The sequence below is a fragment of the Haliaeetus leucocephalus genome, unplaced genomic scaffold (assembly GCF_000737465.1).
Source record: "Haliaeetus leucocephalus isolate CR32 unplaced genomic scaffold, Haliaeetus_leucocephalus-4.0 Scaffold193, whole genome shotgun sequence".
Classification (NCBI taxonomy): Eukaryota; Metazoa; Chordata; class Aves; order Accipitriformes; family Accipitridae; genus Haliaeetus; species Haliaeetus leucocephalus.
Genome location: NW_010972629.1, coordinates 551512 through 569169, shown reverse-complemented (window position 1 = coordinate 569169; position 17658 = coordinate 551512). Strand labels below are relative to the sequence as shown.

General features: G+C 45.6%; 1 protein-coding gene across 3 annotated transcripts in view; it reads right to left on the bottom strand.

The window, feature by feature from the left end:
• Positions 1–1101: 1101 nt before the first annotated feature.
• VPS45 (vacuolar protein sorting 45 homolog (S. cerevisiae)) overlaps positions 1102–17658 on the bottom strand; it is a 28640-nt gene continuing 12083 nt past the window's right edge. For 2 of the 3 annotated variants that reach the window (XM_010565550.1, XM_010565552.1), the window contains 2 exons: positions 10816–10947; positions 1102–1598 (listed from right to left, as the gene is read on the bottom strand). In XM_010565550.1, coding sequence (XP_010563852.1) covers positions 1511–1598; positions 10816–10947 — 220 coding nt within the window. In that variant the 3' untranslated portion in view covers positions 1102–1510. Of the gene's footprint in view, positions 1599–9465; positions 9699–10815; positions 10948–17658 lie in introns of those variants that run through there. The other variant, XM_010565551.1, reaches the window with a different exon arrangement.

The following is a 17658-nucleotide window of genomic DNA, read 5'->3' as shown; positions in this document are numbered from 1 at the left end:
CCTACAGGGAGGAGAGGAGCAAAATGTGTCAGCTTCCCAGACACGAGGATGAAGGCGACAGACTGGAAACCATGCCAGTACGCATCCCTTCCAAAACAATGCCTGACGCTCTCGAGTTAGAAAGGAAATGCTCCCTAATGATGTGGCATGGGAACTCTGCCCCACAGCCTGACCCCATTGTTTTCACGCGAGAGCCTGGAGCAGCTCCACAGCACACTTACCGTCAATCCTTCAGCACTGCAGGGAGATTTTTGGATGGACAGGCACCCAGGCTCGGAATGACCTTGCTTCAGGGAATTAAGCCAAAGAAATGAGTGTGAATTCAAGTACTTTCCATCCACAGCAGCTCTGCAGAGCTCTCAGAGAGCTAGAGATTCAGTCTAATTTAATTATGGGAAGAGATAAGGGAAAGACTTGCTCATTCGTAGTGGACATTCACAGAAGCCAGGCATCCAGTTTGCTGATGTCTGTTTTGACTCTCAACCTGTGCTGCTTTTCACAGTTCCTGTACCTAAAAAAACAGGAAACTAAGAAAAAATAAAAATCTTCTTGAAGGTATGGAGAGCCTGCTTTTCTCTCCTAGATGCCTGCACCCTCGGAGGAGGCAGGGGCTGGGATTACAGCTCTCCCCCTGCTTGTCTCCACCTTCCCCAAAGCCAGGGTAGGGGAAGCAGTGAGCACTTTCTGGTCCAGCTCCCATGCCTAGGAGGATGCCAAGCACCCTCCTCTGCTCCCAGGTCTGCTCCACAATTACAGTTCTCTTGTTTCTTTTCAAATCCAACATGTTTTATTACTGCTAGAATTATTTTTATTGTTAAAAAGAAATCACAACACTTTTCCAGTTCACAACATGGGAGCAAAACCAGGGGGCATGGAGTTGTGTTTCTTAAGGTAAACAGAAGTTAATAAAGAAGATTAAGAATGTAGTTATAGCTCAGTGGCATTACAAAAGGGATATTAGGAATCATTTAACAGACAAAAGGTTCAGTCAAAATGGGTTATTTAATAGGACTCAAAATATACAGACAACTGAGCAGAGCAAAGGGCTTCTAGTGCCCATCAGCTTCACCTTCCAGAGATGCACACAGAAGTCTGGACCAGGATCATTAGATGTTCATTAGGGGAGTCATACCGTGTGTTTTGACAAATCAACTAAGAGCACAGCCTTCCCACAGGCTGGCAGAGCTGCAGAGACTCAGTGCTTCTGTAGTAACATTTTTCCCAGGCTCTCCTGCAGGTTACAATTCCAATTACGCAGCCATGTCCCATTCAGAGCTGTGTTTGTGAGAAGACAATGAGGGTGCTGCAGTTTGGGGCATGTCCTGGTTCATCAGGGCAGACGCCAACTCCAGCGTTCACTGCCCAGATGCTCCTTGTGCCCATTAAGGTTCCTGGCATGGACGGGGGAAGCTACGGCAGCAGTGCAGTGCAGGAACATCCAGTTTTGCTCCAAAGCTGTACTGTCAGTTCGTGGAAGCTCCGGATGGGCGAGACAGGGTTTCTCCAAGGTTTACCGTCTGCTGCTTGACCTTGGTGTAACTTGAGAGCTCTCGGTAGTTCGGCCACGGAACCCTGAAGCTGTAACTTCCTCAAGGAAGCTGCCAAGCAAAGGTAAGGTTAGCAGAGACAAGGGCCAGCTTTTCACTCATGCAGACAGAAAGTAACCACATGGCCTGGCTTCAAGCCTTTGAACAAAACCAACAAGTGTTCTACAACCTCAGCGCTATGAAAACATCTGTTTTCTCCCGTGGTGTCACCAGGATGGGGGGACAGAGTCACTCCTTCATATGTGGTTACAGTGGCAAAGAGGAGAAGACCTGCTCACAACAGCATGGGATCCAACAAAAAACCCCACCCAGAACAGGGATCCTGGTCCCAGTGGTGATGATGCTCCTTCCCCTCATTAGGCTCATGTCAAACCCAGCAGCTCCCTCTCCAAGGAGGCAGCAGTGAGGAAGTGTCAGGGACTGATGGTCCCTGAAGGGGCACATGACAGAGACACTCAGATCAGGACTCATGTCCTCCAATGTAAAAGCAGCATCCTGAGAGATGGCAGTTGAGGGACAGTGGCAGAGTGGATGGATCACCCTCTGACTGACCTACTCCTCCAGCTGCTTGCAAGGGGAAATGTCCTCAGACTGGGACAGCTACAGCTACGAGACACTAATCAAGGAGGAAATAAGTGAATGGCAGCCTTGCAGAAAGCTCCCACTTTCCAGTGACAGATCCTCCCACCAGCCAGGATGAATTCAATGAGGGAGAACAAAGTGCAAAGCTATGGGACTGCAATGACCTGCCCTGGGGACCAAAATCTGGAGCACCCAGCATGGATCACCAGGTCAACATCTTCACTGAACATGGCCATTCATCCTTAAATACTCCATCCTGTCTGGGCGGTCTCCTGTCTCTCCCCGTGCCACAAACGGTAAGGCTTCCAGAATGAGGGCAGCAGCTCTTCATGGGCTCAGCTCAGCATCTGCACCGAGGTGGTAGCCCCACTCGCCTTTCAGTAACAAAGCCAGGAAGGCCAGCATTCAGGCTTGTTTTTCTGCTCACTCAGTCTTCCTGTGTGGATGATAAGGCAGGAAGAGGCAGGGTGGAAACCTCCTGCTGAGGCATCTGTGACATTTCACAGCCAGGGCTTTCTGGAAAGCAGCCCCTTGAGCAGCCTGGGTCACTGCTTGTGCCTCACGCCCCAGCTCCTCAGCCTCGTCCCAGGGCTCACATCCACAGCAAGACCCTATCTCCAATTTCCAGCCTCTTTAGACCACATTCGGATCTAAATAATGAGCCACAGGAAACCTCTGGGCACTAACCATTCATTCAGTTGGATCTCAAGAAAGTTTTAACCCAATAAAATATTAAGCACACACTCAGCTTCATCCCAGTCTCTCCTCTGTATGATTTTCCCAGACACCTTAAGGGATTTTGAGGGCTAGACTCCAAGGAACTTGTCAGTTTGAGACTTATGCACAAGTTTGCCCTATAAAGTCAAGTGAACGGCTCAACTGCACACCAGAGCAATGGTTCCACACAAAAACCAAAAGACAATGCATTCAGAGACACATTTGAATAAGTGAGCTGCTTCTCAAGAAAAAAATTGTCAGGTGGCGATCAGCTGCCAAGGGCTGACATTGGCCAAATGCAGAGGGAAAAAGAAAAATAGGTTGAAGCAGGGATCAAGCGTGCAGCACTTAACGAAAATGTCTGGGAGTCAGGAGGGCTGGGCTCTGTGTCTTGCTCTGGTTCAGATCCTGAGATCCTGAAATCGGAATCTGCAAGACCGTTCAGTCCTAGCCCAAATCTGTTTCCACTTAAGCCCTGTTATGTCTTTAGGAGCGGAGTTAGGCTAAGCATTTGATAGTTTGGAAAGTCCTGTTCTGGAATGCTTGCAGTGTGTCTTAAAAGCCTTGTATGGACATGGCTGAAGTCATGATCACTGTGGAGGCAACTCTGTCAGCAAAGAATTTCTGCTGCGTGCAGGACTGGGCTTGCATGGTTAGGTGGCAAGAGAGATGATTTCTACCTTGATGAGTCTGCAAAATGAATTTCACTCATTCTGTCACCAGGCAGTCTTCAAAGGCCAATTTTATCCCTGAAACATGCCACAATGTTTCAGTTTCCAGACTTACACCTGTCATGAGCACAGATTCATTTCTTATCTGGGTGGACAGGTATGTGCAGCAAGCTGAGAGGTAGGCGTACATACAGACTGGTATTTGTTGGAGCTGCACCAAGGTCAGCTGCATCACACCTGCACTCCGGCACTCTCAGCCCTCCTTCACAAAGCACAGCGGCGCCTAATCCAGCAAAATACACCAGAGCAAGGGAGACTAAACCTTGGAAACACAGTTGTTTAAATAGGTCTAAAAGTGGGTTAAGGTTTGAGACCAATTCAATCCTTTCAAGAGGACCCCCCCCCCAACCTTTGAAAGAATAATGCTCTTTGCATTGTTTTTGTTTGATTATAGGCTTCTATATGCTTTCATATGGCACTCCTGCCTGCAAAAGCCAAATGGGAGCATGGCCTACAGAGGTAAGTGCTAGACTAAGACTGAAGCTTGGAGCTAGTCCCAGTTTCACCAGGAAGCCACAGCTCACTCCTGCCCTTCGCTGCTGCTCCCCACCTCCATCTTTCATGTGACTGGCCTTGTCTGGAGTATACACAGACCAGACTGTCTTCTCCTGTGTGCTGATACAGCTCCTGAGCAGCCGGGTCTCTGAGTGCTGCTATAATACCAACACCAGAGCAAGACAGGTGTGAGTGAACCTTCACATGACATCCCTAGATATCTCTGTGAGGAGTCTCTGAAGCCACAGGAGCTGTGAGGACTGCCCACAAAACAAAGCTGTGGCCCACTAGCATTACTTCACAGTTACTTACACCTGCCGGTCTGTGCAGTTTGGGAGGCAGCTGAATACTGTGCAAAACCACAGCAACGCTCCCACGTAAGATCTAATGAGGATGTGTTACCAGGAAGATGGTTACTCTGGCAATCCGATACAGTGCTACCCGTTTCTAGGTTGACTCATTCCTTCAATATGCTGATCAAGTTATCTGAACATTAACGCTTTAAAAAAAAAAAAAAAAAAAAAATCAGGCTATACCACAAATCCTACAAAAATATGATTCCCCTAAAACAGGTCTAAAACAGGTCTACCTGCCCAGGTTGTGACTTTTGAGGGGTTTTTAAAAAAAAAAAAAAAAAAAATCTCATGCAAATGCCTATACCAGTTTCAAGATCTCAACACCACACCATTTAGAAATATGTATTCTGGGAGAGCAGCAGCCTGATTTATAAGAGGTGTACAGGAACATTGCTTGCGCTATGGTCACTCAGCTCTGAGATTACAGCTAGGGAGCTGTCCCTCCTCCCATTTTATTTTTAGGCATTAGAGTCAGGCAGACTTGAGTTCTTAACAGAGAATGACTTGCTTTTATTTTTAAAGGGGACTCATGTTTATTTCCTATCTGGAGAGAAAGTGTGTGTGTGTGTAAAGGGAGATGCAGCGAGACGTTGTCACTTTATACTTCAGGAAGGTCTTAAAAGTGGGCAGCATGACCACCTCTGAGCAGCTCCTGTACAAGTCTCCCCATCTGGAGTGCAGCTGATGTAAGAGCCAAACTCCCACCTGCAGCGGAGGGGTGAGGTGGAGCACAGTAAAAATGCACCATGCTGCAGCTGTTGTTATTTCCCAGGACCCTGAGGATCCTGCGAGAAACAGTGAGCATCTACTGCAGTGGTCACAGCTACTTCAGCTCTGGCTGGGAAAGCCTCTGATCAGGGTGCGAATATCAAACCACAAGAAGAATTTGAACTGATCTCTCCGCTCTACTCCAAACCCTCCCTCACTCCGTAGTAAGGAGGAACTGCGGCTGGTCCAAACACTTCTCCCAGAGGCACAGGTATCCGGTGACCAGGCTCCACTGGCTAAGCACACCGCAGCGACGTTTGGCACAACCAGGCTATTACTGTAACTGGGTAAGTGGGTCAGGCTAGATATCCCCTTGGATTAGTCACAGCAGGTTTGTGCTTAACCTGTGCTCTGGATGAGTCAGCCCCACATGCCAGATGTTCCTCCTGGTCTTGGTCTTCCATTTTTAGCTGATTATTGATCACTTTTTAACCCTTTCTCCCCCAAACCCAGCAGAATTTCTTTGAAATCCATTTGCATGTGCCAGAAAAGAAGGGAGCTCGTTGCCCGTGCGACTGGTGGTAAAACTGTTTGCCAACAGCAAGGAATCAGCTCCCTCACTTTGAGTTTTCTTTAGGAAGCGGGGGAAGCCAGAGCCACTTCTTTCCAGCTTTCAGCCCAGAGAAGGGGAGCAGCTAGGAGATGCTGCTGGCCACATTAGGCTCTCCGACTTCTTCAATTCAAAGTCCAGTAATTATGTTCCTGGCTTTTCTCTCCCTGCCCTAATGCCTCAGATCTCTGCATTCTGCATTTTGGTGTGAGCCCATGACCCTCCACAAATGTTAACTTAAAGAGTGGAGAGCAACTGAAAACCCAGAGATTTAACTCCAGCACAGTTTTGCCCAAATTCATCCGGTTCCTGCAGGTAATTACAGATGTTGCTATGGTCAGTGCTAAGGAATAGCACCAAGTCAAGAAAGAACTCTCACTTTCACCATAAATATAATTTAATTACATATTACATATGTATTTTTTAAAGAACCTATGATTAATAATCCCCAGCCTTCCAGCCCTTCCATTACAGCTCATTATATTGCAGGGAAAAAAGCAGACAGGAGTTCTACACTCAGACTTCATTTATCAAGTGGTTCGACCCATAGCCAGGTGCAATGGCGTAGCTGCAGACTGAGTCCCCAGCATGAGCCCGCTGTAGAAGAACCGCATTAAGTGGGCAGATGTGGCATTTCAATTCTCATACGCTGGGCACAGCTCTGAAGCGAGCTATTGCTGAGGCTCATCATGCAGGAAAACACATCCAGGAAGGTTTTTTTACCTTTTTGACAATCAAGTCATAATAGAAGTATTTTTAGTAGGGCTGCCAAAATTTCAAAAGTAACAGAGGCAGCCAATCTGGTTTGATTAGAAAAACGCTGAAAATTCCTTGACAACAACAGATTTTTTTCCACCCTCCTGGTGTTTCTCAAAGGATCCCAAAGCCTTACCAAATGCATATCTGTATACCCTCCTAGACTTAACAGCACGAGGGCTGCCTGTTAACAGGAACAGAGGAAAGAAAGAAAGAACTAAGTAAACTGAGATGGGACAGATTTAAGGCCTCATCTGCAGCAAAACTGAGTGTGCACAATCAAAGAGTTTTTCTGATCTTTGAATTTCTGCATTTCTCTGGCTTTCAGCACTTGACTTTTCAGCACCCTTGCTGCTTTAATGCATTTTTTTCTCACAACTTGTGGTTGCAGGCAGGTATGGAAGACCCAAGCCACATTCCCAACCCTATCACTGACTGACCTGCCCATGGGTAATGTCAGGAAAGAGGCCAAGGAATAGGTGTGCTACATGGATTTATCTGTTAGAGGACAGAATACAAGAAACAGAAATTTTCTCATACCTTGTAAAGCCACCGGGATTTTTTCAGACGGGAATAAACTCCAACAGCAGAGCCTGTTAGCTTCTGTAGCCTGATTTATTTATAAAGAATCCCTTAAACTATGTGTCTCTTTTCAGCATATGAGCATTGTTATTAGATGCCTGCCCCTATTTAGCATCTCTATGGATATAAATCCATAAAGATCAACAGCGACAGGTTCTCTTTGACTTGACTGTGCAGCATAAGGAAGCTTTAAACAGGTACATACTATGCCCACTTTGGGACCCTCTTTGCAAACACAGAATGTTGTATTCTCCGTCCCTACACAGAGTATTTTTCACTCCCACACTTTAAAGCATCTACTTACAGTATATTCATTGGACAATACCGATGGTCTCTTAAACAGATAAGCTTCCCACAAATATACAGCTCTAACAACAGAACCAGCTCCAAAGGCTCGTTTGTCTCCTGTTTTGTAAAAAAGCACGATGGATATCCCTTAAGCCATCCCCCATCCTATAAACACAGATGTTGATCACAATTTAAGTTGGACTGGTAAGAACAATGAAAGCACAGGATTAGTGTGCTTACATGGGCTGCTCAGCGCATTAATATAAAAATCTCCTTGTTTATTGTGACATACCAACCCTAATCCAGCAGAAATCAGCAAGAGTTCATTAAAGGAAGGCCAGTGGATTACTAGAGGAGTTAGGACACCAGAAAATCTAGGTTTCCTCACATTAGACACCTTGGTGTATTTGCTGAAATATCTGTGATCTTCACGCACTTGGCTAGAATTGCGGTTAACACTCAGTGGACAGGAAACTTCGTAATTTCTCAGGTGTCCTGAGTGAGTCGGCTTGCTCCACTGCACAGGCTGCTCCTCCTCTGTGTGCAGGAGCTAAGCAGGCCAGTCTTCCCTTGAAAAGGGCTCGAGATTACCGACTTGAAAGTTCTAAGTTTTTATTATTATTAATGTGGCCTCTCATCAGTAAGGAAATCTTATTCAAGCCACTAGGGAAAAGCAAATCATTCAGGGCAGGGCTATTTTTAGAATGAGACCCTTGGCAGTCCTCATCCCGGAGTTCCCAGACAGGACCTTGTAGTAGTCAGCCCTTAAAAAGCAACAGCTGGGTTTTTTTTTTCTTTTTCTTTTTTTTCATTTCATTCTTTGAAATGCAAATTTTGATAGAGTATCCTAGTTTTTCTGTAAATAATTCAGAGACTGCGCCAAAACGTAGTCACGGTAGAAGCCCTAACTAGCTAACATTGCTCATTACAGCACAAATCTAAGAAGCAGAACCCAACAATGTAGCTGCAAATCTTGAACTTCATAAAGCAGAAGTGAGAGACAGTCCCCCCTCAGAGACCTTCTGGTGATCTAGACAAAGGAGAAAGTTGCCCAACATCACCTAACAGGTCAACAGCAGAGCTGGGATGGCAACCTAAAGCTCAAACCATCTTCTCACACCCCTCCTGCTCCCCACACTACTGCTTTCCTTCTACTCAAAACGCTGCTGGTGAGTTTTCTCTGTTCCCCCCCACCAAGCAACAGTTTTTGCTGAATCTGCTACACTGATACACTTTCAGGGCAGGTCTCAACCTCCAATATGGTGTGAAAAACTATACCATCCCAGAGATCTCCACATTGCTTACTCTGTTTTTTGTGTTTAGTGTGGCACGATGACAGTACCATCCAGGTTCACAGCACAGATGCTGGTAAAAGTTTGATGCAGGCGTGTTGGTAGATGTCAAAATCAGCCTCAAAATGCACCGGTAGACTAAAAGGTTACAGTGGATGCAAGGCTGAATATGAACCAGGTTTTTTTGTGTCCTTGCAAGATGACAATTTACTTCTTTCTTTTTATCAGTCAAAGAGCGGCTAGTATGTCCGCTGATCTCTTTTTCTTACTATTTCTAGGCTTGGCTAAAACAGGATTTAGTTCAAAGGCTACTTTGTAAAGCAGGAGGTTCAGCAAGCAGGGTAATTTGGGCAGGAATTGGTCGATATGTGGGCTAATACAGACTTGCCTTTGTAACCCAGTTCATAAAAGCAATTTACTTCTGGGCTAGCATCAGTTCAGGAGCTTTCCAATCATCTGACATTAAGCTAAAGTAAGGGCCAAGTTTCAGAGTGGGCACTGTGAATTTGGAGAGTCTAGACATTTTTTTCTGAGCAAGTGATGAGAGGAGCCACTGGATTTCCTTGCAAAAGAATTGTTACTGCTTCTGTGCAGGCAGCTTTGGAGCCTGAAGATCCCTTACAGGCGTGAAAAGGAAGGGGTTTTATAAATATCACACTGGACTCTGATGCAGCAGCAGCGCACATACATGGTCTGAAAACCAAGCCATTTTTTAGCCTGCTCGCTACACTTGAGTCCACCTGTCAGTAATTGAGATCAATGAAGTGCTTGACAGCTGTATTTCTGACACACAACTCCAGGAGACTGCTGAGGCACCCAAAGCTGTTAGTCAGCTCTGAAAATTTCATCCCAAATGTTGAGAAGCATAACTTTTGCTTCCTGTTGCAGGACTGCATTTTGTTTGCGTTCCTAGGTGGTAACATTGAAGCTCTCCTTCCACCCCAGCTCAGAGCAGGGTGCTCCCTTCAAGCTCAGAGCAGCTGCTGGACACCACCAGGTTCTCTCCCAGGACTTAGATTTCACCACGCTTCCTGCTGCAACATATGGGAGAGATGTTGGTCACCTGTCACATTCCTGACGTTATCGTCCTTCTGATAACCGATCGGCTCCCGGCCATGGCAGTGTCATTACGAATGGGGACCGAACAGCGTGGCGGAAAGGAGCAAGGCATGTATTGAAAGAATTCACGCTCCTTTGCTTGGCTAGCAACAAGCCATGCTGATAGGAAACAATCCCCAATGTGGTCTAAATTTTCACCTGTTCTCAAATACTCAGATGAACAATTTGGGTTCAGGAAACATTGTATTTATAAACCAGACATTTCACAGAAAATAAACCAGGTGTTCCCTATTGACTGGAATTTTTGGCCAGCTACAGCAAAGCAGTTGCAGGTTTCTGTACAAGCCATCTGACTCTGTAAATCCCGACCAAGACCCTTAGGAATGGCTCGCTCAGCTCAGTGCAGGGGACGTGAAATACCATCAGCATTGCCCGACATGAGCCCTCTAGCTCCGATAGCTGCTGGAACACCCCAGAGACAGTGACCTAGGAAATCAATGAAGCTCAGCATGGTCAGTGCTCCCCGGTATTGCTCAGTTTCTGGACGGATTAAGCCGTTACAAATGTCTGGCCTCCCAGGAAAGGCAACTCGGAGTGTACAGCAAACCAATAATGAAAGCTCCATTCTCCAGGGAGAAATGCAAAAGACACAGCCAATACTCTGCAGGCTTGTGGGCGGCAGAGAGCCCGCTAGCAGTGTAATCATAGAACTCAGTTCTAATCATAGGTACATTAACTTCACTGCTATCAAATGCAGTTGCTCCAGATTTCAACAGGAGCAATGAGACCACAGTCAGTTTTGAATCCCTGTGTGCTGCACTGGCCTCTCATTCATATTAAGAGTGTGTGGTGAATTATAAGCAGGAAAAACTGTACACATCGACTTCCCTGCCCTTGAATTCAGTAGAATGCACATTAAACCTTCAGCTTGGTAGTAAGTCCCTCAGCCATAATGAGCAGAGATAGGCTCGGACCATTTACACACATTTCTCTGTTTTACTGCGTGATGAAGATCCCTCAGGCGTCACAAATTCATGCTCATGTCAGCAGTTTTATACACACAGAATCCACAGTAAAGAATACGGTTATTACCTTTTTGTGTTGTGGATGGTGGTCCCACCTAGGACGATCCGGACCCCCGGGTTGGTGCGGTTAAGGTTATAGACAGTCAGCGCCTCTTCATAAGTTGCCCCTCCAATGATGAACACAATAATATCTTGGGGCCTGCAATAAAGATGCAAATGTTGAGATGGGATCAGACAAAACACAATGATAAATCCTGTACTGCTCATGGGTGCTGAGGCAATGATCCTGCTGATTTCTCTCCCCAGACCATGTCTCATTTCTGTGACGCGCTGGGCTCAAGACTGACAACAATGTGTAGCCCATTAAATCACTCTTAAAACATTGTCTCTCCTAAACATTTACACAGTGTGCTAACGGTCCTTAAAAGCCTCCTCAGCAACACCCACACGCTGCATCCCCGTGGAGCTCTACCATGACACATACGCCAATGTTTAATGCATGATCGAGGCACTGCTGCGGCTGTTAAAGTAAGATCAATTCAGGAGTCAAACGAGGACAACAGTGGTGCTTCAGACCTCTCAGGCTTGGTTTGAAGGGCACAGATCAGCTGCAGTTTTGCTGGCTGATTACAGAACTACTGGGATTTGTGCATGACTTTACCTCTGAGGTTACATTCCCTAGCCAGCCTAGAAATACAGGATGTTACAGAGAAGTAGCATGAGGGGAAAGGGGGAGAAGGAGTGCCTTCATCCAACAAAATACAAAATCAGCCATATGCCCTCCACATTCTGCTTTCAAAGGAAGGCTGCACCTTCCTTGCACCGCTCTCCCCAATCACTTAAGTTTTCCACTCTCAAGGACAGCAGAAAGTGCTTGCAACCCATAAACAGCTCTGCCACATCTACAAGCTGAGACAACGATTTCTGCAGAATCTACAGTGAAAAGGTGTGGATCACATCCTGTCAGTCATCCGCTTGATTCAGAGCAGTCAAGTCTTGACACAATTGACTTTCTGTTGCCATCTCAAAACTCATCTCTGCTTTCCAAGCAGGTACTTCTGCTAGAATATGGCTGCTTGCTGCAGTGGTGGAAGCAGCAGGCATTCATCTGCTCACTCTGTGCAAGCTCTGGATCAGTGACAAAGCAAATGGAGCATGAGAGAGGGATGACCCCAGAATGCACCCAGACTCTTGTGTCTCTGGTTACTCCCTGCTGAGAAGCCAACCTGCAAAGCCCTCAACACCTGTTACTGTCCAGAGGAGCAACACGTACATCAGAAGGACGAACAACAGGGACTTCCTTCTTGGCATCACTGAACAGACACTACTACCAAAAGCAAAACTGCTTCTGCTGTCAGAATGGGACACTGGCTCAGAACAAGCCATCAGATCTGCACAACTGCCTCCCTGCCCCTGGAGGGAATGCAGAAAGGTAAGAAAAATTAATGGAAAAGATTAGCACACACCCCTTCCCAAAGTGATCTTCGTTACCAATAACCTTCCAAATCATAAGTCTTTTCAGGAAGTTAGGGTTAGGTCTGTGTAAGATGATTTGGACAGACAAAAGGAGATTTCAGAGATGCTTTAGGAAGTGCCGGTAGTCCCCCTTGGTGGGGTGGAGAGGGAATACTGCAGCCTCAATGCCTGGAACATGGGAACTCTATCATTTCAGGCACACCCTCTGGTGACACACAGCATTGCTATTTCAACACCAAAAAGGTTGTTGCATTCAATATAGTTCTTCTGCAGGTACTATGCAATTCGTTATCCTGGGGACTATAATAATTCTAATAATGGCCAAGACTTCCAGCTGCGATTTACTGCACAGCTTCCTTGGAAAGAAAAAGGCTCAAAGTGGAATCCTTTGTAAGAAGTCAGCAATAGTGGAATGTGCTATGTTAGATGCCTTACGCCTGCGCTCTCTGGACAGAGCGGCGAGTTTTACCCTGCACATGATTCACCCCTTCCAGCCAGGAGCAGTGGTGCAGGCAGTGCTGCCCTCAGGATTTCAGTGACGCAGTCTTGCTGAAAGTCTTCACTTCCCTCCCAGAGCTCCAGGATTTGGTGTGCTCATCCCTCCCCGCTGAGCTACACTCTGTCCCCTGCACAGAAACAGCCTGTGAAATCTTCTGCACTGCAGCCTTAAGATAAGCAGGTTATATATAGCTACCGCACATTCAGGCTGTGCAGGTTCAAACATCTCACTGAGGCAGACGGAGGTTTTTGCACCTTAGTGACAACACAAGTCGCTGAGCCAGCCCCAGAGGACAGAAGAGTGCTGTACCTTGTCTTTTTAGCTACAGTCAGGCATACGGCTTTGGAAACTAGATGCAAATGTGCCCAAGTCTTTTGGGGAGAGAAATCAAAGGGAAGGGGAGACACAGCAATGAAATAATCTGGTAAGCCACTGTCAGTTGTCAGAAAAAGTATACCCAATATCTCTACAAGCCCACCTTTATCACGATGCATGTAAAAGATGTGCCAAGTAGGCCATGCCATACTTCACTTCTTAGGGAGAATGTCTTTTAGGTTGAGAAAGCTGCACCTCCCCGAAGTCCGGTAACACAGTTAGGACCTTTAGGGTTAAGGTCACCTTACTAACTGGATCAATGAAGTGACAAAGAAACAGATGAGGCAATTTCTTACCAAGGAGTCTTGTGCAGACTGAAAACCACAGGATCAGTCTCCTGGTACCATCATATATGCATTTTTGGTTGGAACTATCAAAGACCTAAGGAATTTAGATGCCGAAGTCATGTGGCTAGCTCTCATGTGCTCCTCTGGAATATTTTAACATGTACCAGCCTTTAAATTTGCCATCACCTTTCACTGTCACCGTGACACCAGCCTAACCCTAACCCCAACCCTAGGGTTAAGGACTAAGCCTGGCACGGGGTAGTGGGGGCAGGACTACAGCCTCTCTCCCACTTCAGGTGCCTTGCTCAAAGCATCCGGCATTGACCTGCAGATTTCTCACAGACCACAAGTGAGCTAAGTCCTGCAGAGGCAGACAGCCACAGAGAGAACAAAAGGATCTTGGTGTTCTCGTGAAGTGCCCAGGGAATTACTGCTTATATCAAGGGCAAATAATAAGCAATTTCAGAACAGGAAGAAACTCCAAGACTGTTATAGGGTTAGTGGGAAAGCAATCTACAGCAACACTCGCTCCAGCTGTTGCGCTCCTCAGACCCAGTTTGCAGATGTGGCTATGTATCTCCTCGGCTTAACTACCAATTTAACAGCTAAATGCTCGAAGACCTCAGACAGGAGGAAAAAGCAACCTCCTTGAACGAACAAGGACACAGTCAGAGTTTTGCCTTAAAAAAACAATCCATGAAAAGCAAACTATACTAAACACAAGATAATATATATGATTTAGGAATAGTACTCCTTTCCCTAATCTTCAGGGCAGTATGTGTGAGCTCTGATGAAAAAGCACACAGCCAAATGGTTCCACATCACATGCTTCCAAAAAAGGAGATTTTATGTTCGCTGCCTAAGGAGATACCTCACCCATCCCTTTAGATGTGTGTCAGCTATAGACATTTCTAAATGGTTCCAAATTCTTCCTCTCCTCAAACAGTCAACAGGAACTTCCCCCTCAACAAAATCAGTGGGAGAAAGATCATGTCCTGTCATAGAATATTCTAAACTAGATGGTATCGGTGTGTTCTCATGTTCCACGTTTAAGTCTGAACTTTGACGGGCTTTCAGACACAGTAACTTTCCAAGGTTTTTCAATAAGCAGGTATGTAATTGTGGTAATTTGAGAGAGACATGGAACGAGCTGAGTCCCATCTGGATCCCCAGGGAGCAGTGTGTCTTCTCCTACTGCTATTTCATAGGCTGCTGCCTGGCTCCTGCAAAACATTGAGGACCCACGTTTGGTTTAAGAAGTGCAGCAGTGACAGAGCCGTCTTGTGGTCCAATTACAAACTTGATGTTGTAAGAAGTGGATGCTATCCATCTTAGGTAAGCACCACCAGGCCCAGTTGGTCTGCTCAGGACAAATGCCCTACTAGAGAAAATCCCAGGTCAAAGCATAAACAAAGCAAAAGCTCCACCCAAAGGGGAGGCTTTGGCAGAGCCTGGTAAGCAGAGCATGCTGAAGGGGTCACAAACTGTAGGAGGCATTTTGTACAGCATGTAACACAGCTGGGGCTCCTGCAGACTGCTGTGACCAGGAGAAGCTTTAGGAACTTTACTAGCTAGTACTTTCCAGCAGCAAGGTGGAAGGGACTGCAGTCTGATGGCATACAAGAAAAGGATGATATTTAACACAGCGGGAAAGAGAGGAGAAGCAAAAGAAAGCAGAATTGCTTATTGCTCTCTCCTAGGAACCTTGCTCAGTGCTTTGCAAAGATTCCCTTTCCTTCACTGCTGCCAATTTCCACAGCTGAATTTGGACCAGGAGCTTTTCCTCCCTTGCAACAGTGTAATGTTTAATACAGAAAGAAATAGTTAAAAAGAATTCTTTCAAATTCTTTGCTGTTCAAGCAACTGCATCCCTTTGATCAAAAAATACAAAGGCTTTCGCCCTGACCTTTTGCTGAACTCCTGCCAATCACTGTAACACCATCCTCTGAAAGCAGAAAGCAAGAAGACAGTGTAGCCCAGTTTGCCTTGGGCTGTGATTTATTAGACTAAGTTTTGTGAAGTTATTAAATTTAAATTCTTCGCTCAATTGGTTTGGCACTAAGGGAAAACCATCAAATGGGCCTTCTTCTTCCAAACCTGATACCTAAAACCTGGTTTTAGATGAGCCCCCATTTTCATGATACTGAATATTTGTACTTGAGAGATAACAGTGCTGTGGCCCCCATTTTATGCAGCAAGTAAAGACCAGACATGAAAGTATTTAGGTGCCTATTTTTTGTCAGTTACGAACCCTCATTCCTATAGCTCCTATGTCTTAAACTCAACATGATCTACCATTCCCATCAGGAAACAACCCTAATAACCATGTGCCCTTACGCTTTTGATCATTTTGCAGACATCTGACCCAGCAGCAGCACTGTTGGACCCAGCCACTGTCGGTCCCAAGGACAATCCCAGACCAAAGGAAGACCATGAGAAATTTAAGGTAGAGAACAGTTTGGAAGCTCTGCCTTTGCATTTTGAGATTTACTTTAACAAAACTACAGGATTCTTGTCTTTTAGCTAAGAGACAAGACTGTAGCCACTGCAGAGAAGGGAGGGATGTGCAAACTCCATTTCCCTTCATCCAACCTCTGTTTTCCTTCAGTTCAAGGTAGGAATTAAACCTTTCTCATGCTCCCCCAAATAAATCATTTGCATGGTCTTTGTAGGATTCTCAGGAGCAGGTTTCTGTACCCTTTCCCAGAAACATTTAAAGAGGAATCTAAGTGAAACACAGCTCAAGAAAATGTAAGTGGGAACTGAAAAAGAGAAGATAAAGGTCAGAAGACCACTTGTTTCTAGTTAGCTCAGAACAAACCCAGGTCAGGGATGCCTGGATGCAGTTACTGCTGTCCTGCAGGTCTCATTTCAGATCTACCACAAATCGCATCTGTCAACCTCTTTTTGTTGGGCTGAAATCCATCTCAGTCGAGAGCTGGTTTCAAGGACAGAGAGGACACCATTTCTGTTGCTAGGGGCCTTGATATTTCACACCTATTAAAACCACCCATCCACCCTATCCAAAATCCACCATTTTATTTTAAAGGAAAACTCTGGAGCAAGGCAGATTTTTTTTTTTGGTCTACCAGGGACATACACAAACAAATTGTCTCTTGTGAGACAATTGACTATAAATGACAAATTACTTTTTAATTCTTTCTTATTCATAAATAAAATTATTAATATCCCCTGCTGTCAGCCTGGCGTGGAATTTGGATGCTTTCCTGCTACAAAATACAGTTTTGCTTTCATCAGATGGATCAAGGGCTAAGGAGGAAGAGCCGTGTGCCTGTGCATCTCAAAGAGAGCCAGACATGAGCGCTCACTCTTTGACATGCTTCTGCCCCTCCCACCCACTTGACACTGCTGAACCTTGGTCCCCAAGTCTACTTCTCTCTCCTGCTCCAAACGAGTCTGTGGTTTTCATTTGACCCAAACTGCCCTGCAACAGCCGCCTTGTTTGTTGAGAATTACTACCTTGAATTTATTTTCTGCTTCACTAAAAATGTAGCAGTTGCTGATGAAAAGCCAATAATACGCAGCATGTGAAGGGAATGATGATTGTTCTAATGCTGCAAGTAAAACACTTTCCACAGAACCCTGGGACATTTAACAGACATTGGAGAAGATTCAGAGAATCACTGTGATGACCTCATCACAGAACACCCAAAGGAAGCAAAGCAAGAGCAGGCTTTTCTCCTCAAAGACTACCACTGCTAGAAGGAATAAGGAACACCCAACCAGCGCTTACCTTAATTTACAGAAATGAAACTGCAGTACCAAAGAAAGGAGTGATCTGTACAGAATGCCATTAGAGAAGGACTTGTCATCTTCTCTCTAATGATTCAGTGCCCTCACTCTGTGGCCCATATTTACCTTTAATGACTTCATTGACAACAGATTAGCTTAGCTCCAGCAAAGTCAGCCAGAACCAGACAGCCAGAGTTCTTTTCAATTACAGTTATTAGCCACATTCAGCAAGATCCCATTCTCATCAGGAATAGTAACTGGCTCAGAAGGGAGAGCTTGCAGTTGGACTATTTTTGGTACTCTACAAATAAACGCCAGATGGCATGGAGTGAAGTTAGGGGGCATGTTGAAATCCATCATGTGAATGTCCTGGCAGCTTGGTGCAATGGCTTAATCCTTTACCTGAGCCCTTACAATGGGAATGTCACATCTCGGCCAGCAAGAAAAGACAACCATACTTCAATCTTAATAGCCCTCTCCAAGGGCACCTACTTGAGGATACAAGAAAGACCTACACAAT